The following is a 24,918-nucleotide window of genomic DNA, read 5'->3' as shown; positions in this document are numbered from 1 at the left end:
TGTTGGCTAGACAGGAGGCGGGGGTTCTGGTATGGAAAAGACTGAGAACCACAGTGTTACTCATTTTGTCAAAATGGAAACTAAATCCAAGCTGGTCACTGAGATTCTCTGAGCTCATAGCACATTGCCTCCCTGAATTAGCAATTATTCCAAGTTCACCTTGGAAAGAGCCACACTCATAGCTGTTTCAAGCTGTCTTTGTTACATAAGCAGAGCATCCATGACTTTTGTTCTTCTTGCTGTATTTGGCTATTGGGCCTTTGAGATAATGCAGTAAGTGGTTCACGTGAATGCTCTAGCAGGAGGAGAGAGTGTTTCACCCTCTCATTTTATCACTTTTGTTAATTACATTGTGAATGGATATTAAAATGTGATCCTCCAGCAAATTCATAATGCTTTATTTGTGCCATCACAATTAATGCCATGGGGGGGGAAAGGCAGATTAAAAGATTAGACAGAAGGAGCAATGAAGTCAATCTTAAAAACAATAAAAAAAACCCTGTAAGTTTAAAGGCTTTTAACTACAGCTGTGTTTTTAAATTGGTAAGTTTTTAAAATCATTGCTACAGCACAATACTATATATGATAATAGACATGCCCATTCACAAGCCATTACTGATCACTATTGCTCCATCATGATAATGCACATCTGTTATTTGCAATGGCACAAATAATAATTTTGGCATTTGTTCTCATTTTTTTTTGTTCTGTAGCAAATATTGCTTACTGTAAAGATTCTAAAATACACTGCATTTATTTTATTTGTTTAAATCTTATAGTTTTAAGATGAGATGCCTTCAGCTCAAGAAAAATATTTACATAAATTCTACAATTTGAGTTTTAAGCAAAACCAGCAAGCATTTATAAATTTAGTAAGAATATTTTATTATGCTTAAATTTTCATCACTACTCTGTCTTCTTCAACTTATCTTCCTGAAATTTTGCATGCCACAGCTCAACACAAGTAGAGTTTTTCTGGGAAGTCTGGCAAGAATCAAAACAACTAGAACTTTGAAAGTGTATTTGTCTTTTACTTTTTGAAAGTTATTTGAGTGCTCTATATATTGTAAAGGAAGAACTATAAACTGCATCAGACAAAACATACAGCTGGTATCAATGTGATCTGGTGTGAGCAGTTCAACAAAAAATTCAGTAACTCAGTTTTGGGGTTTTTTGGTTTGTTCTTTTTGGGAGAGCGGGGATGTCAGTTTTTCCCCACTGAAAATTTGTGATCATGTTTTTCCTCATGACTGAAAAAACTCAAGGGGCGGGGGGTAAAACTATCGCATTTACCTATGTATTTTGCAAGGTCATGAAATTCAGGTCTGTTGGCAATGAGTTCTTCTTTTGTTGGAATATTTATTCCCATGTAACAAGGAAATTTTATGGGAGGTGAAGCCACACGAATGTGCACCTGAAAGAAAATGAATTTTCAATATTACATTACCAGTAAAAACTTGCACCTTGATAAAAGTCATTGCTGTTAGTTAATGTTATAATCAGACACGAAAGCCCCAACCCCTGAAAGGTGATCAGCAAAGGCAAAGCCCTGCCCCTATTTGGAGCCCCACATACGTATAAGGATCCACTGTGTGCATTACATTTCAGGATCAGGGTCTTCAGTCTCTCCAGACTCCAAAATATCAGTACAGGTAAAGAAATTTAAGAAGTAACATTATTAAAGCCTTTAAAATGGCTTCTTAATTTTCAAATAAAACTATTTTGTCTTCACAACTTTTCTATTAAAAATAGATTTTATTTAAAGTGTGAGTAATCCAATTTAAATTAACAGAGCTACTCATGGTAATAAAAATAAGCACACGTGTGAACGTTCACAGGCTCTGTGCTTAGGCAGTGTCTACTCATTGACAGCTTTGGTTATACAAAGCACATTTGCTTCTGTGACAGACTAGCACATTCTATTTCATATGTAAATCAAAGAAACAAATTAAAAGAGAAGCAATATTTTTCTTGATATTTAGGACAAATGCCTAATTTACCTAAGAAGTAAGGTTAAAAACAATACCACAGCAGGAATAAGTAGTCGAAATATATAGCCGCCACACTGATTTTTAGATAAAACTATCAGTTTTCCATTCATTCTTGATTTGTCAGTTACATCTTAGGCCATGTCTACACTACCACTTTTGTCAGTATAATTTATTTTAATTCACGGGGCGGGGGGACGACAAAAAACAAACCACCACTCCTGAGCAATATAAGTTACACCAACAGAAACGTTGGTGGGGACAGTGCTATGTTGATGGGAGAGCTTCTCCCACTGACACAGCTACCGCCACTCGTGGAGGTGGTTTTATGTCGACAGGAGAGCTCTCTCCTGCCGGCATAGAGTGGCCACACAAGCGATCTTACAGCAGCGCAACTGCATCAGTACAGCTATGCCGCTGTAAGCTCACTAGTGTAGACGCATACTTACTTTAAAATAGAGCAGTACCCCCTTTATTCAAGTTTTTCTGCTGCAGATTTTCCTAAGATCAAGGAATCACACAAGAAACTTTTCACACTATTACATATTGTTGTGCATTTTCTTTCTTTGTTTTTATGGCTCTCTTTCTACCACACCTTGTGAGTGCACTAAGGGAAATATTCTGACGTGTAACTGAAACACTCCAACTTGTGTCTCCATCAAATTTCCCTTTACATCTGCATTACAACTGCTGAAAGTGAACTTACCTCCTTCGCACCAGATTCCCTGAGCAGCTTTATTATGGGTGAGATGGTATTGCCCCGCACAATAGAATCATCGATTAGCACAATTCTTTTGCCTTTAAAGTTATCAGATAGGACTCCAAATTTTTTTGCCACTCCAAGCTGTCTTAACCGCATGTTTGGCTGAATAAAAGTTCTTCCGACATATCGATTTTTACAGAGTACTTCAACATATGGCAGCCCACACTACAAGCAAAAGACAATTATACACACAGTTAAATAAAATAAATACATTAAAAAATAAGGATTAGGAATTGTAAAGATTTTTTTAAAAGATGACCTGCAGATTAGGGCTAATCAAAGGCCTTTAGCTTGACCAACGTAGTGGCAACAGTGCACTGGTGCAGCATACCACAATATGAAACCCAGCTCACAGAAGACCCACATACACTATCTGACAGGAGGAAAACACCAACACTAACTTACTGTAAAGGAGAGTCTAGCGTATTTCACAGAAAGTTAGAAACACTGGCGGGGAGGGGAAGAAATAAATATTAAAAATAATCCAGCCACAATACCTTTTGTGCATAACCTAGTGCTGCTGGTGTTGCAGATTCTGGTACTGTGCTAACCAAGTCTGCTTCCACTGGTGCTTCAACAGCAAGCTGCTGACCGCATCTTCTCCTGACTGAATACACCATTTGACCTATGGACATTGAGGAGATAATAATTCTTTTCCTTTATGTAATTATCATTTAACTTTCAGTTTGCACAGTACAGGAACTATTCCTATCAAATAAATTCTACAGTAAGTTTTAGGTAAATAGGAAGCCTCTAAAAAGTAATGAGAAATATTCACCACCACAAGTCACCTTACACCTTTCATCTCCTCCCATAATATCCGTGTTGCTTTCCATCTTTCAGCCCAATGTGAGGACCAAATCCTTCTTGCCTTATTCAGGTGATCAGTCCCACTGACATTAACAGAACTATTCACTTGAGCAGGACCAGCAGGATTTGAACCTGAATTTTTACTTTCTCCACATCCTGTTTTTGTTCTTGCATCAAATGGTTCTGCTAAGTAGCTTGACATTAGCACAGAATAGAGGCTTGTCCTATGAGAGCTTTACCAAAGTACTGATCATAGGACAAGACTGATAGCTCCATGTACACTGAAAATGTACAGAACTGAAAGTTTAATTAGAAAGAAGGATCCACAGGAATGGTTGCTTCTTGTAAGGAAAGATAAGATAAGCCACACTTCAAATGCTTTAATAAGTCCTAAATATTTTTTTAAATGTTGTCTAAAATGATACAATAGTATCTTATATATTCATACATTTTAAGGCCAGAAGGGACCACTACATTATCTAGTTAGACCTCCTGAATAACACGGGCCACAGAATTTCATCCAGTCACCCAGGTACTGATTCCAATAACCGGGGTGAAAGTAACTTAAAGGATTTACCGTTAGGCTGGAGTCCTGAGTGGGGGCGTGGCCTCAACCTGAAGAGGTGGGACCTTTAAATCAAGATTTAAATGGCCCAGGGCTCCCCGCAGCAGCCCGAGCCCCTGGCCCTTTACATCACTGCAGGAGCCCTGCCGCTCCCCACAGTGGGCAGGAGCACCTGGCCCTTTAAAGCGCTGCCTGAGTCCGGCTGCCGGAGCCCCGGGGTAGCGGCGGCAGGGCTCCGGCGGTGATTTAAAGGGCCGGGGCTCCGGCCATTGCGGGGAGCCCCTGGCTCTTTAAATCACCTCTGCCAATAACTTGTGTTTGACTACAGCATAACTTCCAGAGAGGCGTCCAGTGCTGTTTCAAAGACATCAAGAGATGTACAATCCACCACTTTCCTTAGTAGTTTGTTCCACTGCTTAATCACTCTCACTTTTAAAAAACTGCACCTTGTTTCCACATTGAATTTGTTTGGCTTTAACTTCCAGCCATTGGATCTTGTTATGCCTTTATCTACTAGATTAAAATGACCTTTAGTTCCTGGTTTTCTCCCCAGAAAGTTACTGTGTTATAAGTGCAAACACTTCTCGATCTTCATTTGAGAAGTTAAACATATTTCGCTCATTTAGTCTCTCACTGCAAGACCTTTATTTCCAGTCACTGAATCATTTTTGTGGCTCTTCTTTTCTGTACCCTCTCCAATTCTTCAACATCCTTTTTAAAATGTGATCACCAGATCTGGATGCAGTATTCTAGTATTGGACTCATCACTAAATGTATACAGAGAGAAAAATCTCTTCCTTCCTCCCTCCTAGTCACTACTCCTGTTTATATATCCAAGGATCGCATTAACCCTTTTTTGACACAGCATCACAGTGTGAGCTCCATGTTAAGCATCTTGTGCACTGTGACCCCTCAACTGTTTTCAGGATTACTTTACATTACTTTCCAGGATACAGTCCCCCATTTCAATAACGCCTGCATTCCTTGTTTACTACAGTTTATCTTCATACCTTCAAAAATGCTGTCGGGCCTTGCAAAATAAACATATTCAAAGATACAGAATGCTGATGGATCTCCTCCAGGTCTTGGTACAACATCCAGTGTTTGGACATCATATCTGGATATCTTCACAATCTCCCCAGGGAGGACTTCACGATAATACCTTGAAAAGATATTTGCGGTATTTAGAAATTTCCATACACTTGCATGTTAGTTTTAGAATATAAACAAAGCCATGTTCTGCTAAACCCAGTCAACTTTCTGATATTCAGCAGTCACAAAATATTAGATTATTATTTTAAAGTTGACCCTTTGGCTCCTAGCATTGGACTTTGCCAGCACTAATGCAAGACTAGTGCAGTAACATTGGCAGCCTGCATTAGTACCTGAAAATGGTAAATTTCCAGTCTTAGCACTAAATGGTTAAGGACATTCTCCCATTACATGAAACAGCCAAGACGACACTGAAATGCTTTATGTATATTAGTAGCAGTTATAAATTTAAGATAGAGTCAAGTCCTGGCCATCATGAGATGAATAAACTGGCTCTTAATTTAGTCTTGACTAGTTTAGTCACTTTTCTATGAAAGCTGAGTAACACAAATCATCCCATAAAATCAAATGGCCTGGAATGAGGAATGTAGTCATAAGAGCTGTCACTACAGTCAGTAACTAGGGTCATGTCAGTATCAAAATAGAAGGTGGAAGGCAGCTACAACTGAATAAGGGCAGGATTACTGGAATATAGGTCTGCTGTTCCATATACTTAGATTATATCTTTTCATAATTAGAACAAAAATTGAATCTGGAGTCTTAATAAAAATATAATAAGCTCAGCGATTGCATTATTAGACATTCTTAGATCTTCTATAAGCTGATCTTCTAACTACTGTTGTTTAAGTATACTGCTTCAATTGACACTCCTAGAGGAATTCTGCACCACTGCACATGCACCAGAATTCATGTATGGTACAAAAATTTTTTTTTTCTTTTCCCCACAAAAAATAACTAACTTTCTGCCTGAAAACTTCTGCAGTTCCACCTTTCACACCTCAGAGGCTGCTGTGGGGCCAGAACAGCCAGCAGACAGCTCCATTCACGCTCCATTCATCCCGCTCATGGAGCTATGTTAGGACTGACAGAGTGGGGCACAAGGCTCGGGGGTGATGGGGGGAGGGTGGTGTCATAAACTGGGGTTCAGAAGGGCTAGTGGGGGGGCACAGACAGGGATGTGGGCTCAGGAGCTAGTGGGGTGACAGCTTTGAGCCAGGGACTGAATGCGAAAGGTTCCGCAGGGCCACATGGGGACGGGAACAGATGTGCCTGAGTGAATGGGAAAGGCTTGATCAGCCAGGGTCTGCATGGGGGAGGCTCCCCAGCTCCTTAACAATCCCTCCCTCCTGCCCAAAAATCACGTTCCGTACTTCTCCCACCCACAGCCAACAACTTTCCAGATTCACTCCCAGACTCCTTCCCTCTTCCTCAGCTCCTCCATTACCCTTGGACTCCCCCAAGCCTATACACTCCTTCTGAGGGATGCAGGAAATAAGTTTCTGTATTGTAGTTTAAATGAATTGCTCAAAGTTCTGTATTAATATGCTAGTAAGGAATCTGTCAAAAAAAAAAAAAAAAAAAAAAAACATTACCTGAATCTTTCTTTTTTGGGGTAATGTATTGTTACAGACATACTTGCTGACAGGTATTTTGAAATAAATTACAAAAATAATTGAAACTAGCATGATTATATTGTGTTATTTTGACAAATAAAATAAATATGCAGAATTTTAAAATATTGTGTGCAGAATTTTTAGGCACAGAATTCCCCCAGGAGTAAATTGAGTTTAGTTATCCAATTAATTGCATCCTATCACTAGAGGTTAAATGGCAAAAAAAGAACCAGGAGTTCATTTCCTAAGTACTTAGATTTTCAATTTTACTAAACATGAGTCAAGATATTCATATCTGAGTAATGTTGAAAAATATTCACGGCACATATCACACACCAGCAAGTCTTAAAACATGCAGATTAAGTGACTCTGATGAATGCTGGAGATGTAATTTAGAAGGGGATGCATATTCATTAGCCAGATACTAGAATTAGTGGGCTAGCTGATAACATTGAGAAAGCTCTACGATACAACCGCATTTGCTCCAACCCCTCAGACAGAGACAAACACCTACAAGATCTCTATCAAGCATTCTTACAACTACAATACCCACCTGCTGAAGTGAAGAAACAAATTGACAGAGCCAGAAGAGTACCCAGAAGTCACCTACTACAGGACAGGCCCAAAAAAGAAAACAGAATGCCACTAGCCATCACCTTCAGCCCCCAACTAAAACCTCTCCAATGCATCATCAAGGATCTACAACCTATCCTGAAGGACAACCCATCACTCACAGATCTTGGGAGACAGGCCAGTCCTTGCTTACAGACAGCCCCCCAACCTGAAGCAAATACTCACCAGCAACCACACACCACACAACAGAACCACTAACCCAGGAACCTATCCTTGCAACAAAGCCCGTTGCCAACTGTGTCCACATATCTATTCAGGGGACACCATCATAGGGCCTAATCACATCAGCCACAGTATCAGAGGCTCATTCACCTGCACATCTACCAATGTGATATATGCTATCATGTGCCAGCAATGCCCCTTTGCCATGTATATTGGTCAAACTGGACAGTCTCTATGTAAAAGAATAAATGGACACAAATCAGATGTCAAGAATTATAACATTCAAAAACCAGTCGGAGAACACTTCAATCTCTTTGATCACTCAATTACAGATCTAAAAGTTGCAATTCTTCAACAAAAAAACTTCAAAAACAGACTCCAACGAGAGACTGCGGAATTGGAATTAATTTGCAAACTGGATACAATTAACCTAGGCTTGAATAAAGACTGGGAGTGGATGGGTCATTACACAAAGTAAAACTATTTCCCCATGTTTATTCTACCCCCCACTGTTCCTCAGACGTTCTTCTCAACTGCTGGAAATGGTCCACCTTGATTATGACTACAAAAGGTTTCTCCCGCACCCCCTGCTCTCCTGCTGGTAACAGCTCACCTTACCTGATCACTCTCGTTATAGTGTGTATGGTAACACCCATTGTTTCATGTTCTCTATGTATATAAATCTCCCCACTGTATTTTCCACTGCATGCATCCGATGAAGTGAGCTGTAGCTCACGAAAGCTTATGCTCAAATAAATGTGTTAGTCTCTAAGGTGCCACAAGTACTCCTTTTCTTTTTGGGATTTATATGTAGTGCAAAAGGCCCCCATTGATGATGATTCTTAGCAGAAGTATCTCAGTCTCAGAAGGTAGGTCCAGAGTAAAGCAACTTTTGTTAAGAAAGCAAAGATGGTACCAACAGTTAATTATTGGTACACAGAAATGACAGAACTCACCACAGAGGAACATATGTTGTAGCTTGTTTCTAGAACATCTCTCAACGTAATAGATTACTGAAGTTCAGACATTATTGGTTTCCAGTTTTTGCTCTGAATTTATTTTTACTTCTTGCAGTTTTTGCCTTGTTTTTCCACTTTAAGGGGACACAATTTTACTTACCAACATAACACTCAATTAGTGGCAGATTTGTTAAATGTCGGATTTGCAAATTAACTGTACATTCCTCATTATAGGTATGAATGATTTTGTTGATTTGACTGTAGTTTTTATTTTCACTGAAAATTAAATGTTTTTGCACAGAGAACATTTCTCCTGTTTCTTTTTTAACTATATACAGGGCTTGTCTTCACTATAGTTAACTCCAGTATTGTCCCAACTTGAATCCTGCCTGCACATAAAAATCCATAATTTGAGTGTGGTGGAGCTGTCAGCTGAAGTGGCTAGTCTATCAGGAGGTATAGGCTACAGTTTGAGTCAACACAACCCACCAGCTGCTAATACAACCACTCTGTAGTTGGAATATTCATTTTACATTGTGGCTGTACTCACTTAGCTAAGCTAACTGAAAAGGAGTTAACTCTACAGTGAAGAGATACCCACACAGTCTTCTTTGCAGATGATTTCTGAATACACTATTGCCATATTTATTTAAATCCATAAACTGATAGATATAATCTTTTATACTGTATGTGAATACTATCATTTGGCTATTTAAATCTCTATTCACTGTTTAAAGTGTTTACAGATCACCTTGTATGTGAAGGAACTTACTGTGCACCAATAGATAAAAAGCTGCAGGATTCGGAGGAGACCACCCATCCTTCTGTTTCGCTGTTTTTCTTCCCTATAATAAAATTTTCAATTATAGTTACATTATCTTCACAGGTCTTGGAATTATAATCACTAAACATGTTAAATTTCTGCAACAGTACTGGCCTGTTACATTTTGTAATCATGTACTTGGGCAAGTCAAATAGTCACGATTTCTGAATAGAAAGTTTGGAATTGAAAGTTGCTGTAACATTTCTTGAAAAACTGTTCTTTGGAAACATTATATAAAACTTGTCCTTGAGAGATTAGAAGAGCCAGTTTCACACAGTCACTGTTCATAAGGACAATTCAGAGAAATAAATTCCTTATCTCCGCAGGACTTTCCCCCCCTACTTCCATCTCAATAAGTTTTTGGGGCCCTGGTGTATACACATGCTTTTTGTTTAGATAAGAAATTCCTTACTCTCCGTATATTAAGTGGTGGCTCCAATGCACTGAAGTCAATAAAAGGGTGCCCTTGGACTTTAATGGGCATTCACTGGACCCAAAGTGAGAAGAATTCTCAAAGATAGGCAAATGAAAGGGAACAAATGGGCAGATCAAGAACATAACAGGATACAAACACTAATATACAGTATTTGGACATTGTGAATATTTTCTAAGAGATTACAAAAAATCCTCCATGCCATATCAACTTCTTTGGACAAAGAATGGCTTTACACATTTTTTCCTGCAGTTAAAAATGTCAAGTTCCCATATCTTACAGCACACTAGGTCTTAAGGTTTTTCCTTGAAAATCACTGGTATCACTCAGGGCACTGAGATGGGAAGGTATGTACAATTCTCCTTTGGGATTATCTTCCACAAATGACCAGATTTTATCCTGACTCAGAACATTTTGGTTTACAAGAACATGCAGAGCCTTTATTCAAATTCCTATATTTGCGTTTTCACATTAACTCCTTGCCATAATATGTGGACAAGTGGGTTTCCCAGCTCCTTCCAGAAGAATCCCCCCCCAAAATAATTTTTCCTTCAATAAAACAAATAAGCACCAGTAGCCCAAAGCTAATAAGCAACCCTACAACAAAAAGGAGAAGAAATAGGGCCTGTATCCAGCCATCCCCACTTTTCTCCCAGGGCAGAGGGGAGAAATCTCTCTCCAATTATCTCTGCTGCAACTAGGCTGCCTCTCTCTGCTGCTGCCATAGGGGAATGGGGATTTACTATTGTCAAGAGAGAAGGGTGCTTCTGATTTCCTTTAAATTTGTTCCCACCATCAAAATGTATTTTGTATTTTATAAATCAACCAATATTGGGATATTACTGCATCTGATGTTCAGAGAGAGCAACATTTTAAAGAAAAGTTGCTCAACTGCATGAATGTGGACATGATTCCCCCATTAAGTGCAAATGTATTATTTATCTAGCTTTGCAAATGTAAACATACTTATGGCTGGTTACCCAGTCTTTACATAGGATTTACCTTTTCCACTCATACTGCCTACTGAAATGAGACGACCAATGCAGAGTGGACGATTCCCATAGGGATCACGTACTGCATAGATTATATCTTTATGCATCATTAGTAGTGAATATGAAGTAGGGGTTTCATTCATTAAATTTTTGATTCTGAAATGAGATTAAGTAAACACAATGGTATGTTACAGATGGCTGTATTCTGTTACTTACTACTGCTGTATTTTACACTCAAACAATACTCTTGTTTCTAATTCCAGCCCCTAACCGCTTACCTTGCCACCCAGTCTGGGGTATCATCATTCTCGAGTGGAGGTGTGAATGCCAGCAGCTGGGTGATCAATTCGCTGTCAGAACTGGTCGACAGTCCCACACCATGTCTCATCAGCTTTTTTTTTTTTTTTAAAGACAAAATATAGTGTTATCTGTCTATGAAACCATTGCACCATTTTTAGTTTAGCAAGAGTTACATGCCTGAAAAGTTGTTTTAATGTAGAAGTCACCAAGAACCAAAGAACGTGGATTATACTTTTTCCAAGGAGCTGGTGCACAACATCGACTCATATAAAATGACACTCTGAACTGCATCCCTCACCCTTCTTTTCACTGCTTTGCTTTACTGGTAACCAAAGCATAAAGCAAAGTTGACATTCTCTAATATCCACAGTGCTACTCAGGGTCTGGGGATTTTGTCACCTGCTCACTGCTGCTTACACATGGCAAACTGAAGCAGGGCACAGAGAACAGGTGAAGAGAGGAAGCACAAGTAAACAATGAAAGAAGAAATGACTGAAGAGAGAGTAAGGGGAAGGAGGGAAAAAACAACAACCTAAGATGTGAGAGACTGAATCAGACTTATGGTCCTTCTAGTCTGGTGTGCTCAACACACACGCTGCATTTAAGGAAGAGGAGAACCTGCAAAGTATCTAGCCTACTATTCATGCCTGTTCAATGCTTTGCACAGGAGGATTCCTACCTAACCTTTGTAGATCTTGCATCCGGAAGAATAAGACTGGATACCATTTTTACCATTATCACATTTACAGCGATGCTTGAACATAAAACTAACCCATCATTTTGAAACCAGTCACAATATCTGTCTTGATACATTCTTGCAGCAGTGGTGGCATCCACAGACTGACTACATTCTACATAAAGTTCCATTACCTTTTCCAAGTCATAAATTTACAATTCTTTGATGTAGTAGTATGTTCCCTTGTTCTTTGAACAGGGTTAAAAGAGAAGCATCTGTGAGGTTTTAATTCTGCTCTGCAATATGTCCACTTCCTTCTTTACGGGCTATGATATCCAATTTTTGACTGTCCCCTTATGTGTTTATATCACTATAAATTACTATTTTCCACAACTATTTTCAATATTCACTATAGCTTTCTCAAGGTGATGACAAAAAGAGATAATATTGCAGATGAGGACACATCAATGTATTAGATGATATTTTCTAAGCACTCTTTGCTTTCTCTAATGACTGCCATGCAACGGGCAGATTCAAACTGAGCTATTTATAACTGTATCTGGACTAGTTTTCCCTATTGGATCAACATTAACACAGAAAATAAAAGAAAAGCAGATTATCCACCCCACAATGGGAGTTACAAATTAAAAACTTTGTTTCTCAGTGCACTGCCCAATCCATTAGTTTGGAGTTCCTCACCATTCTCTGTAGTTTTCAACGACCTAAAGCATTGTATGTCAGCTAGGAAATGTGACCAAGTTTTTGTCCATGTCTGCCTCCTACTCATTAATAAATGATACTGGAAAACCCAGGACGGATTCCTACCTTTCTTCTGAGTTGTTTAGCATTTATTAATTCACCATTGTGTGCCACAGCAATCTTCCCATGAAGAGTTTCTACAACGAAAGGCTGGCAGTTCTCTAATTCAGAGATTCCTGACGTGGAGTACCTGGTGTGGCCAATTCCAAGATTTGAAACATACAGCTTCTTCAGATTGTCTTCACTGAACACATGATTAATAAGACCCATTCCCTTGCAGGGAGGAAAAAAAAAAGACACTGCATTTCTTATTGTTTCCAGCAACACACTCATTATGCCACTTTACAAGCAAAAACCAACAGCAACAAAACAAAAAAAAACAAAAAACAAAAAAAAAAGAAAAGAGCTTACCTCTAGAGAGACAAGACAGACAGGCAGGTCACAGGAAAGGGGAACAACATAAGAAGTGGTCATGGAGGCAACTGGTTACATCAGGATAATACACAACGTAAGGGGGAGATTGTTTTGAACAGATTTTATTTTCAGATAGACAGACTGTCCCTAGTTACCACTCAGTAAGAAAATATCCTTTGAAAAACCATTAGCAGAAGAAAATTTGGGAATACTGTATGTATTTATATTCAAATGTAATTTTAAAAGCTCAACTGGCTTTGTTCTTTTAATGCTATTTTATAGTTTAAAAGCTCAACTACATTTATTCTTTAATGCTATTTAGAGAGAGCACTATAAAACAAATATTTCAATATATTCTGTGCTTTTTTCCCCTGAGAAATAGGATAATACATTTAATCACCAGCACCATAATGAATTTGTTTTTATACCAGCTTCAGATTAATGTTTAAAAGACCCCATTATTTGTAATTCTGGCCACTGCTATAATTGGCACTCAACCTGAAAGAGCCAGAAAACTCTGTTGAAAAGTCTTCAGGTATCCAAGTTGACTTCTACGGCAGAAATGACTCAGAACTTTTATAGATAAGCCCCAGGAGATTCTAGCATATTCAATAGCCAAGGCAGTGCTCCTGTTGGCAACAAGCATTGTAAGGGAGGAATTTAAAAGCATGCAGGGTCTAAGTAATTAAAGTACAGGACTGGGAAACAGGTGCTCCAATTTCTATTCAGAACTCTGGCACAGACTTTTTTTTGTAACCTTCAGAAAGTCTCTTCATCTGTTTAAATCTCTTTATCTCTCTAAAATGTGGATGATATTTACTTCCTTTGAGTGTTATGAAGATTAATTCATTAAAGAGCTTTGAATGCCTTAGAGGCTCAGAATTATGTTTGAATCTGATAATTAGAGGAAGGAGAAGAGAGGTTAGCACGAACAGAATTTCAATGTAAAAAGTAAAACGCTACTGTGGCAACAGATAAATACAAGGCAAGGCAAAAAGAGCAAGCTCTGGCCTACACACCAAGCTACACTGGTTTAACTAAGGCCATGTCTACATTACAGCTGCTACAGCACCACAGCTATGGCACTGCTGTAGCACCAGAGTGTAGACGTTTCCTTCATCAATGGAGTTACTCCCCCTCACCCTGGCTACATTTACATTGGGGGTTAGATTGACCTAACTATGGTGCTCAGGGCACAAAATTTTTCATAGCCCTGAACGATGTAGCTAGGTTGACCTAATTTAAGTGAAGACCAGACCAAACAGTGTGGCTTTAGACCAATTTAGTTACATCAGTGCAGAACCCTGCATAGACTCTTAATTTAAAATGGTCTGAGAGTCAGGTCAGTAAATTCAAAAGTGCAAGCTAAGCAGAAGTAACCAATTTTAAACTAATAAAAGTATGTTCTACAAGGATTTGCACCAGTTTAATTAAATCAATTTTTAAATCAGAACAACTTCAAGGATAAGACCATATTCACTGGTTTGTGCCCTTCAAGTTTTCTTTTTTAAATAATAGTAACTGCAGAATTTGAATACTGCAGCCAAGACATATCCCAAGGATAAGAGAAATCATATTATGCAACTGCTGTAATATCAAAGCTTTCTGAGATGATGCAGTCATCATATTTAATTCTTAATATTGATATGCTTAGATGTCATTCTCCACAGCTCTTATGGAATCAATATAAAGTATTATAGTGTCTGCCAACATTTTATTCTCAGCACATTACTTTTTACTCAGTGGCCAAAGGAAGTGCTAACGGTAGAAGTGGAAATCTCTCATAACCTAAAAAGAAGTAGAAGCTCAAAACAAGAACAGGATCTGTCATAAATATAAAGGGAAGGGTAACCACGTTTCTGTATACAGAACTATAAAATCCCTCCTGGCCAGAGGCAAAACCCTTTCACCTGTAAAGGGTTAAGAAGCTAGGATAACATCGCTGGCACCTGACCAAAATGACCAATGAGGAGACAAGTTACTTTCAAAGCTTGGGGGGCCGGGGGGGAAGGGTCTGTGTGATGCTTTTGCTGGAAACAGATCAGGAATGCTCTTCAGAACTCCTGTAAAAAGATAGTAAGCAATCTAGCTAGAAATGAGTTAGATTTTCTTTTGTTTAATGGCTGGTAAAATAGCTGTGCTGAATGGAACGTATATTCCTCTTTTTGTGTCTTTTTGTAACCTAAGGTTTTGCCTAGAGGGATTCGCTATGTTTTGAATCGGATTACCCTGTAAGGTATTTACCATCCTGATTTTACAGAGGTGATTCTTTTACTTTTTCTTTAATTAAAATTCTTCTTCTAAGAACCTGATTGTTTTTTCATTGTTCTTAAGATCCAAGAGTTTGCGTCTGTATTCACCTATGCAAATTGGTGAGGATTTTTATCAAGCCTTCCCCAGGAAAGGGGGTGTAGGGCTTGGGGGGAAGACGTCTCCAAGGGGGCTCTTTCCCTGTTCTTTGTTTAACACGCTTGGTGGTGGCAGCATAGGGTTCAAGGACAAGGCAAAGTTTGTACCTTGAGGAAGTTTTTAACCTAAGCTGGTAAGAATAAGCTTAGGGGGTCTTTCATGCAGGTCCCCACATCTGTACCCTACAGTTCAGAGTGGGGAAGGAACCTTGACATGGTGGCAGTGGTGGGATCAATTTGAGATTTTTTTGGGATCATTTTGAAACAGAAGCACAGTAGGATTTTAAAAGGACATTTTTTTCCCCTTTGGGCTGCTTGAAAGCAGGTTTTAAGCTGAAAGCAATTAGAGTTTTTTTGTCTCTGCCAGGGGGCCAGAGCAGCAGACATAACAAAAGGGATCATTCTTTTTGAGCTGGAGTTTTCTCTACCTAAAGACAGGGTAGTTAACCGCCTGCAGGGAAATTCACAAGTTTTTCACAGACCTGAAGTGTTGTTTTTTTTGTTTTTTTTTAAGCTAAGAGCAACTAGAGGGTTTTTCTGTCTATTTGCCTGGAGACAAAGGATTTTTCTGTAGGCTGAGAATAGCTATCAATCACAGCACAAAAATTTTACAAGCCAGTTTTTTTTGTTTGTTTTTTTTAAACTCTTGGGTGTAAAGTTAGTTAAAAACAGAGAGGCTAAGATGACAGAATCCAAGGCGGAAAAAGCCAAAGAGGCTGCCCACAGGAGAGCTATGGAGGTAAAGGAAAAAGAATAGAAGCATGCTGAGGAGGAAAGGGAGGCTGCCCACAGGAGAGAACTGGAGGCAGCGGAAGAGGCAGAAAAACCCAAGAGGCTGCCCACAGGAGAGCTATGGAGGCAAGGGAAAAAGAACTGGAGGAAAAGGAAAAAAGAGAGGAAACATGCACTGGAGATGGAGAAGGCAAAGGCTCAGCAGAATATACCAACAAACCCTAGCAATCCTTCTCCAGGTACCGCCTCACATCCCAGGAAGTTCCCCACCTACAAGCCAGGCGCTGATACTGAGGCCTTCTTAGAAAACTTCGAAAGGGCCTGCCTTGGGTACAACATCTCTACAGATCAATACATGGTAGAGCTAAGGCCGCAGCTCAGTGGATCCTTAGCTGAGGTGGCGGCTGAAATGCCTAAGGAACACATGAACAAGTATGAACTGTTCAAAACCAAGGCGAGAGTCAGCATGGGGCTAACACTCAAGCATTCCCATCAGCGGTTCAGAGCCCTAATGTGGAAACCAGACGTGTCATTTACCTGACATGCCTACCACATTGTGAAAAACATTGGGATGCCTGGATATCAGGAGCAAGTGTTGAATTTCCAGTAAATTTGCCCTTCCTAATGCAAATGGAGCAGTTCTTAGAGGGTGTTCCTGGAAGAAATAGAAAGATACAACCCAGATGGGAAGCCCATAACTGTAATTGAGGCGGGGGAGATTGGAGCCAAATGGGTGGAGATGGCAGAAAAGAAAAAAAACTAGTAGCAGTTGGGGCGAATATCAGAAGGGGCAAACTGGAACAAAACAGGTGGAGGGAGGAGAGAGGAACAATCCCGGTCGCAGTTGGAGTGGAGACCAGAAGAGACAACCTCCGACCTCACCCTACTACCAGGGACAGCCCAAGGCCTCAACTACACACCAAGGAACACTCCAGACACCTTATCGTCCTGCCACACTGTTCTCCAGCAACCAACCTCGCCCCAGTGACCTGTCAGCTGGACGATGAATTAAAAGTGCTGAAGGATAGGAAGAAAAGTAGGATTAAAGACAAAAGGCTATGAGATACCTCCCCCTCTCATCTGTTATTGGAGTAAGCAAAGATTGAGCCAGTTTATCGGCCGAGAGCTTGCATCAAGCCAGGATTCTCATTCCTGGATTTTGTTTCTCCACTGTGAGCGAAGTAGGACACTCTCATGTTCTACTTGAGGGACCTGTTAGTGTGAGAGCTCTGTCCTGCTGGGCACGCTCCCACTTCCTGGGACTCAGAACCTTCTGGTACTGAAGTCAGAAGGAGATCTGGGCAGAAGATGCAGTTTTAACTTTAAAGTTTAAGATGCAGCTCCAATTCCTACGTTCCTTCCAGGAGGATAGTTGGTTAACTTGTATTTCACTTCCTGACATCAGCTCAGTGTAAATATAGGAAGTAAATTCTCTAGAGCACGTAAAGTGCTTTTGTCCTAAGATCTTTTTGGGCTTGGCCATTTTAGGCCTGTTGGCACCCTCTGGATTTCTATCAGGTTGGAAATAGATGAGGGAAATCTGAAAAATCCTCCCAGTCTCTGAATCTATTAATTTGTGTGCAGCATTCAACTCTTCAAAGTGTCTGCCATGATATTTACTAAAGCCAGAGTCAGTCATAGATGCATCTGCTTCCAGGCATTAATCTAGTTTCAAGGATTGTGGTTTTTTGTTTCACTCTTTTCCCTCCATTCCACTAGAACTCTGCTGGTTTCACACATTAGTACCTAGAACTGCCAGCACCAAACCCTTTCAACTCACCAGAGCTAAACACATTAGAAGAAAGGGGCTCTGGTGTTGACAGCTCCAGAATAGATTGCTTTTTACTGGAGCAAAATATTAATTTCAGTGTTGTTGGAGCTGTATTGGTCCCAGGATATTAGAGAACAAGGTGGGAGAGGTAATATCTTTTATTGGACCAACTTCTGTTAGTAAAAGAGACAAGATATTGCCTCACCCACCTTGTTTCTTCAAAAGCTTGAAGTGGACTTGAAGGATAACCTGGTCTGAGTTTTGTTGTTGATTTTTTTAAAATAAGTTTAAGCTTGGTCTATACAACAACAACAAGTTAAGGAACTGAACTCGGTACTCTTATTATGACAAATTCTTGTTATTTCCTGTCTCTTGCTTATTATTCCTATTTCCTGGAACAAGCAGAGACTCTCCTCGTGCACCTCAGGTAGAAACATGTTATTTTTTCCTCCGATTTTTCCTTTGAGTACTCCTTATTTCGCTCTATTTTAAAGACTGGATTTTTATGTAAAGACTAGATCTTTACTTCTTAAAAATGGCAACAAATTAGTAAAAAGTCCTTAATTTTACCTTGTGCACTTTGAATGTTTGGGCTGAGTCTCCATCACTTGTCACAATTCCACCACTTTCTTGGCCCCTGTGGACAAAATTAGCATAAATACTGAATGGCTCACTGAGCACAACATTCAAACAAAATATTAACTTGTAAAGCGTAAAAGAACATAACCGTTTGTGTTTAAAATGTCTTAAGTACTCCATTTTTATAGACTTATCAAAACTATGTTTTTTGTAAGTTCATGTTGCACTTTATTATAAAATATTTAAGGCTCAATCCAAAGCACACTGAAATCAATTAAAAAGTCTTCCCATTAATTTCAATGGGTGCTGGATCTGGTCCTTACTGCTGACTTTCTATAGTCTAAATTTCAAGGTGAACATAAAATACTACCAGCTCCTTAAATTGAAATGCCAGGCAGCCCAATGGCCAGTCACACCAGCCACTTGTGTGGCCCTGCAGCCAGCCGCACCAGCTACACTGGCTGCTGCTAAGGTGGCCGGGGAAGGCAGCTGGCCCTGGAGGGGGCCTCCCAGAGCAGAAGCCCCCCAGCTAAGATTTAGTCAGGGGTATTCATAGTACAAGTCATGGACAGGTCACAGGCCATGAATTTTTGTTTATTGCCTGTGACCTGTCCATGACTTTTATTAAAAATACCTATTACTAAATTGTAGCCTTAACAATAAATCGATGCAGATGTGGTCTTTGAGTTACTGGTAAATTCCCAATGCAACCTTTAATTGCTCAAAAATTGAATACCCTGAAATAAAAATGTCTGTAGAATGCGCTTACAAGCTGTAGCCAAGAAAAAACAAACAAAATGTAACATATATATACACTAAATGAAGTACTTTAATGAAGATGAAAGGGAAAGAAAATGTATCTATTAGATTACTTAAATATAAAACAGCTAAAGGTCTTGTATAATAGGATGTGATTTTGCTCTCACATTAAACTAGTATAACTCAATTGGCATCATTGGAGTCATTCTCGAGTTATACTATTGTAACAGCTTGTCTACTTGAAAAGTTAATTCGGATTAAGGCAGGGCATGCATTTAAAGTGCAGTAACTATTCTACAATAATTTTATGTATCGAAAAGACCTTATAAAAAACAGGAGAATAAGGTGCAAATGTTCAATATGCTTGATCCCAACAATAACGTAATATTTTCCACCACTGATTATGTCCAAGTCTCAAAGATATTTTAGAAGGCCATGTCTACGCTACGAAAGTACTCCGATTTTACAGAAGTCGATTTTTGGGAACAGACTGTATAAAGTCGAGTGCATGCGTCCACACTAAACACATTAATTCGGCGGTGTGCGTCCACAGTACCATGGCAAGTGTCCCACAGTTCCCACAGTCCCCACTGCCCATTGGAATTCTGGGCTGAGCTCCCAATGCCTGATGGGGCCAAAAATTTGTTGCAGGTGGTTATGGGTAAATGTCGTCAGTTAACCCTCCCTCCACGAAAGCAACGGCAGACAATCATTTCATGCCATTTTCCCTGGATTACCTGAGCAGACGCCATAGCATGGCAAGCATGGAGCCAGTTCTGCTCACCATTCAGTTATTCAGTTCAGCAGTTATGACCATTGTAAGCACCTCGCGCATTATCGTGCAGTTTATGCAGAACCAGCACCTGAAAAACCAGGCGAGGAGGCAACGGCAGTGCGGTGATGAGGACATGAACACAGATTTCTCTAAAACCGCGGTCTCCGGCAATTTGGAGATCATGGTGTTACTGGGGCAGGCTCATGCCGTGGAACGTCGATTCTGGGCCCAGGAAACAAGCACAGAGTGGTGGGACTGCATAGTGTTGCAGGTTTGGGACGATTCCCAGAGGCTCCGAAACTTTCACATGCGTAAGGGCACTTTCATGGAAATTTGTGACTTGCTTTCCCCTGCCCTGAAGCACAAGAGTACCAAGATGAGAGCAGCCCTCACAGCTGAGAAGCGAGTGGCAATAGCCCTCTGGAAGCTTGCAACGCCAGACAGCTACCGGTCAGACGGGAATCAATTTGGAGTGGGCAAATCTACTGTGGGGGTTGCTGTGATGCAAGTAGCCAACGCAATCATTGAGCTGCTGCTATCAAAGGTAGTGATTCTGGGAAATGTGCAGGTCATGGTAGATGGCTTTGTGCAATGGGATTCCCTAACTGTGGTGGGGCTATAGATGGAATGCATATCCCTATCTTGGGACCAGACCACCAGGGCAGCCAGTACATATACCGCAAAGGGTACTTTTCAATGGTGCTGCAAGCACTGGTGGATCACAAGGGACGTTTCACCAACATCAAAGTGGGATGGCCGGGCAAGGTACATGACGCTCGCATCTTCAGGAACTCTGGTCCATTTAAACGGCTGCAGGAAGGGACTTACTTTCCAGACCAGAAAATAACCGTTGGGGATGTTGAAATGTCTATCATTATCCTTGGGGACCCAGCCAACCCCTTAATGCCCTGGCTCATGAAGCCATACACAGGCACCCTGGACAGTAGTAAGGAGCTTTTCAACTACAGGGTGAGCAAGTGCAGAATGGTGGTAGAATGTGCATTTGGATGTTTAAAGGGTCGCTGGTGAAGTTTACTGACTTGCTCAGACCTCAGCGAAACCAATACTCCCATTGTTATTGCTGCTTGCTGTGTGCTCCACAATCTCTGAGAGAGTAAGGGGGAGACGTTTATGGCCGGGTGGGGGTTGAGGCAAATCGCCTGGCTGCTGAGTACATGCAGCCAGACACCAGGGCAGTTAGAAGAGCACAGCAGGAAGCGCTGCGCATCAGAGAAGCTTTGAAAACCAGTTTCATGACTGGCCAGGGTACTGTGTGACACTTCTGTTTGTTTCTCCTGGATGAAAACCCGCCCCCTTGGTTGCCTCTAAATTCCCTGTAAGCCACCTGCCCTCCCCCCTTCAATCACAACTTGCTTGCAAAGGACATAAAGTCACTATAGTTTAAAAAACATGTATTCTCTTTTAATTGATTATAAAAACCGGGAGATAACTCACAAGGTAGCCCGGGTGCAGTTTGGAAGGAGGGTAGGAGGGAAGAAAAAGACCACTTTAAAACTTGTTGAAAGCCAGCCTTCTGTTATTTAGGCTGTCCACTAGGGAGGAGAGGTTGGGTGCCCAGAGGGCCCGCCCCACATTCTTGGGCATCTGGGTGAGGAGGCTATGGAACTTGGGGAGGAGGGTGGTTGGTTAAACAGGGGCTGCAGTGGCAGTCTGTGATCCTGCTGCCATTCATTAACCTCCACCAGACGCTGGAGCATGTCCATTTGATCCCGCAGTAGCCCCAGCGTTGCCTCATGCCTCCTCTGATCTTCCTGCCACCACCTCTCCTCACATTCATCAGCCCCTTTCCTGTACTCTGCTCGTGTCCCTCCACTCATTCTGCTGAGCTCTGTTAGTGCCGGAAGACTGCATGAGCTCAGAGAACATTTCATTGTGCGTGCGTTTTTTTCGCCGCCTTATCTGAGATAGCCTTTGGGACGGAGGAGGGAGGCTTGAAACATTTGCAGCTGCTGGAGGAAAAAAAAGGAAGTGAAGATACATTTTACAGAACAATGGCTATACTCTTTCACGGTGAACAACACTATTCACATTACATAGCATATGTGACTTTGGTACAAGGTCACATTTTGCATCTTATATTGAGTGCCTGCGGCTTTGGTGTTAGAGATCACACATGCAGTGCCAGGCAACAGAATTCGGCTTGCAGGTGGCCATGGTAAGCCATAGTCTTTCAGCTTCTGCAACCATCCTAACAGCAGTGCCCTCCTCTCCCATACCAAGCAAAGCACGCTGAGTTGGCCATTTAGTGCTGCGGTTTTCCGGTTAATGTGCAGCAGCAGAAACCGGACTAACCCACCCACCCCACCCCGATCCAATTCTCTGGGATGATTGCTTTACTCCTCACCCCACCACGAGGCTGGTATCAGGGAAGATCCCTGCTAGCCAAACGTGAACTGCTCAGCGCCAATGCCACCCTGCCCCCCCCCCCCCACATGCTAACTGCGGGGAGGATTTCTTTTCAGCCATAGCCAAACAGCCCAGCAGGAACGGCCACCTCTAAATGTCCCCTTAATTAAATTCCCCTATTTCAACCAGGTTACCATGAACAATATCACTCTCCTGAGGATAACACAGAGAGACAAAGAACGGATATTGCTTGAATGCCAGCAAACACCGGGACCACATGCTGCCAGGCTTTGTCACGCAATGATAGCAGATTACTTGCTACTAGCATGGCGTGGTAAAGTGTCCTACCATGGACGATGGAATAAGGCTGCTCTCCCCAGAAACCTTCTGCAAAGGCTTTTAGAGTACCTCCAGGAGAGCTTCATGGAGACCTCCCTGGAGGATTTCCGCTCCATCCCCAGACACATTAACAGACTTTTCCAGCAGCTGTACTGGCCATGAATGCATCCCAAGTCCTCAAGGCTACTTAATCATTAAAAATGCTTGCTTTTATAACATGTATTATATTTTAAAAAGGTACACTCACCAGAGGTCCCTTCTCCAGCTTCGTTGGGTTGGGAGGGTATTTCAGTCAGGGTCATAAAAAGATCCTGGCTGTCGGGGAGAATGGTGTGCTGTGTGCTCTCCTCAAGCTCCTCCTCTTCCCTGTCTGCAAAACCCTCAGGCATGGTAGAGAGTACCCCATCACTGGAGTCCACGGACGGGGTGGGGTAGTGGTGGCGGCCCCCCCTAGAATTGCATGCAGCTCAGTGTAGAAGCGGCATGTCTGGGGCTCTGTCCCGGAGCGTCCGTTTGATTCTTTGGTTTTCTGGTACACTTGTCTGAGCTCCTTAAGTTTCACACGGCATTGTGTTGCATCCCTGCTGTAGCCTCTGTCCCCCATGGCCTCGGAGATTTTTTGAAATGTTTTGGCATTTCGTCTTTTGGAACGTAGTTTGATAGCACGGATTCCTCTCCCCATACAGCGATCAGATCCAGTACCTCCTGTGAGGTCCATGCTGGAGCTCTTTTTCGATTCTGAGACTGCATGGTTACCTGTGCTAATGAGCTTGCCTGGCCAAACAGGAAATGAGATTCAAAAGTTCCCAGGGCTTTTCCTGTACACCTGGCCAGTGCATCCAAGTTCAGAGTGCTATCCAGAGCGGTCACAATGGTGCACTGTGCGATAGCTCCCAGAGGCCAATACCTTAGCGTCCACACTAACCCTAATTCGAAACGGTGATGTCGATTTCAGCGCTAATCCCCTCGTTGGGGAGGATTGCAGAAATCGGTTTTAAGAGCCCTTTATGTCGAAAAAATGGCTTCGTTGTGTGGATGGGTGCAGGGTTAATTTGATTTAACGCTGCTAAATCCAACAAACTCATAATGTAGACCAGGCCTAAGTCATTAATACCACCTGTGTGTAAAGTCAATTTTTAAAAATATAAAAATAAACTAGGGCTGTCAATTAATTGCAGTTAATGCATGCTATTAACGCAAAACAAATTAACTAAATTAAAAAACAAACAGTCATGAATAATTGCTGTTTTAATCACACTGTTAAACAATAACAGAATACTAATTTAAATTTAATATAAATATTTTTGGATGTTTTTCTACATTTTCAAATATATTGATTTCAATTACAACATAGAATACAAAGTGTACAGTGCTCCACTTTATATTATTTTTGGTTTCAAATATTTGAACTGTAATAAAGATAAAAGAAACGTTTTTCAATTCACCTCATACAAGTCTACTCAGTCCTACTTCTTGTTCAGCCAAATCAGTAAAACAAAACAAGTTTGTTTACATTTATTAGAGATAATGCTGCCCTCTTCTTATATACAATATCACCTGAAAGTGAGAACAGGCATTTGCATGACACTGTTGTAGCCGGCGTTGCAAGGTATTTATGTGCCAGTTACGTTAAACATTTGTATGCCCCTTCATGCTTTGACTTGTAGGCTCTAAAGTTTTGCATTTTTTAACACAGCTGTACTCAAAAAGAAAACAAATTGACATCTGTAAATTTCACTTTCACGATAAAGAGATTGCATTACAGTATGAGTACTGTACTTGTAAGAGATTGATTGAAAAATACTAGTTTTTAAATTTTTTTACAGTACAAATATTTGAAATACAAAATTGAGCACATTTTGTATTCCGTTTGTTTTAACCTCATAATTGTGATTTTTTAAAAATCGTTGACAACCCTAAGACGACCACTTTTGTCCAAAAAATTATTTGCTATTGTTTCTTGTACTACCAAATGTTATTATAACAAAGAAGTTACAGAAAAAATTCTTTCCTGCCCTCACCAGTTTACTTTGCTCAGAAAAATGAATCTGTAGACACAAAAATTAACAGAAAAACTTAAAGGTGGGTATAGTACACTCATCGACTTTAAACAGAGAGTTTTTAAAATTTAGGCCATTTCTATGTTGATCATGGCCCTCCAAATATCATGGCAAAATCAAATAAAGAAGGATGGTTGCAGTTAACCTTCGGTGTAATGCCTCTGATTTTCACTGATTAAAACTCT

The 24,918-nt window shown here is 40.7% G+C and overlaps 1 protein-coding gene across 2 annotated transcripts in view; it reads right to left on the bottom strand.

Moving 5' to 3' along the window:
* The window catches only part of PPAT (phosphoribosyl pyrophosphate amidotransferase), a 70,133-nt gene that overhangs the window by 606 nt on the left and 44,609 nt on the right, over positions 1 to 24,918 (bottom strand). Inside the window, exons 2-10 of one of the 2 annotated variants that reach the window (XM_037897709.2) lie at positions 18,425 to 18,491; positions 12,596 to 12,802; positions 11,073 to 11,185; positions 10,805 to 10,950; positions 9,319 to 9,391; positions 5,137 to 5,288; positions 3,249 to 3,376; positions 2,695 to 2,916; positions 1,294 to 1,414 (exon numbers count right to left, since the gene is read on the bottom strand). In XM_037897709.2, coding sequence (XP_037753637.1) covers positions 1,294 to 1,414; positions 2,695 to 2,916; positions 3,249 to 3,376; positions 5,137 to 5,288; positions 9,319 to 9,391; positions 10,805 to 10,950; positions 11,073 to 11,185; positions 12,596 to 12,802; positions 18,425 to 18,491 — 1,229 coding nt within the window. The remainder of the gene's footprint in view (positions 1 to 1,293; positions 1,415 to 2,694; positions 2,917 to 3,248; positions 3,377 to 5,136; positions 5,289 to 9,318; positions 9,392 to 10,804; positions 10,951 to 11,072; positions 11,186 to 12,595; positions 12,803 to 18,424; positions 18,492 to 24,918) is intronic. The other variant, XM_037897710.2, reaches the window with a different exon arrangement.

Source organism: Chelonia mydas, chromosome 4, assembly GCF_015237465.2.
Source record: "Chelonia mydas isolate rCheMyd1 chromosome 4, rCheMyd1.pri.v2, whole genome shotgun sequence".
In the NCBI taxonomy this organism is placed as follows: domain Eukaryota; kingdom Metazoa; phylum Chordata; order Testudines; family Cheloniidae; genus Chelonia; species Chelonia mydas.
This window is presented reverse-complemented; position numbering and strand designations above follow the sequence as displayed.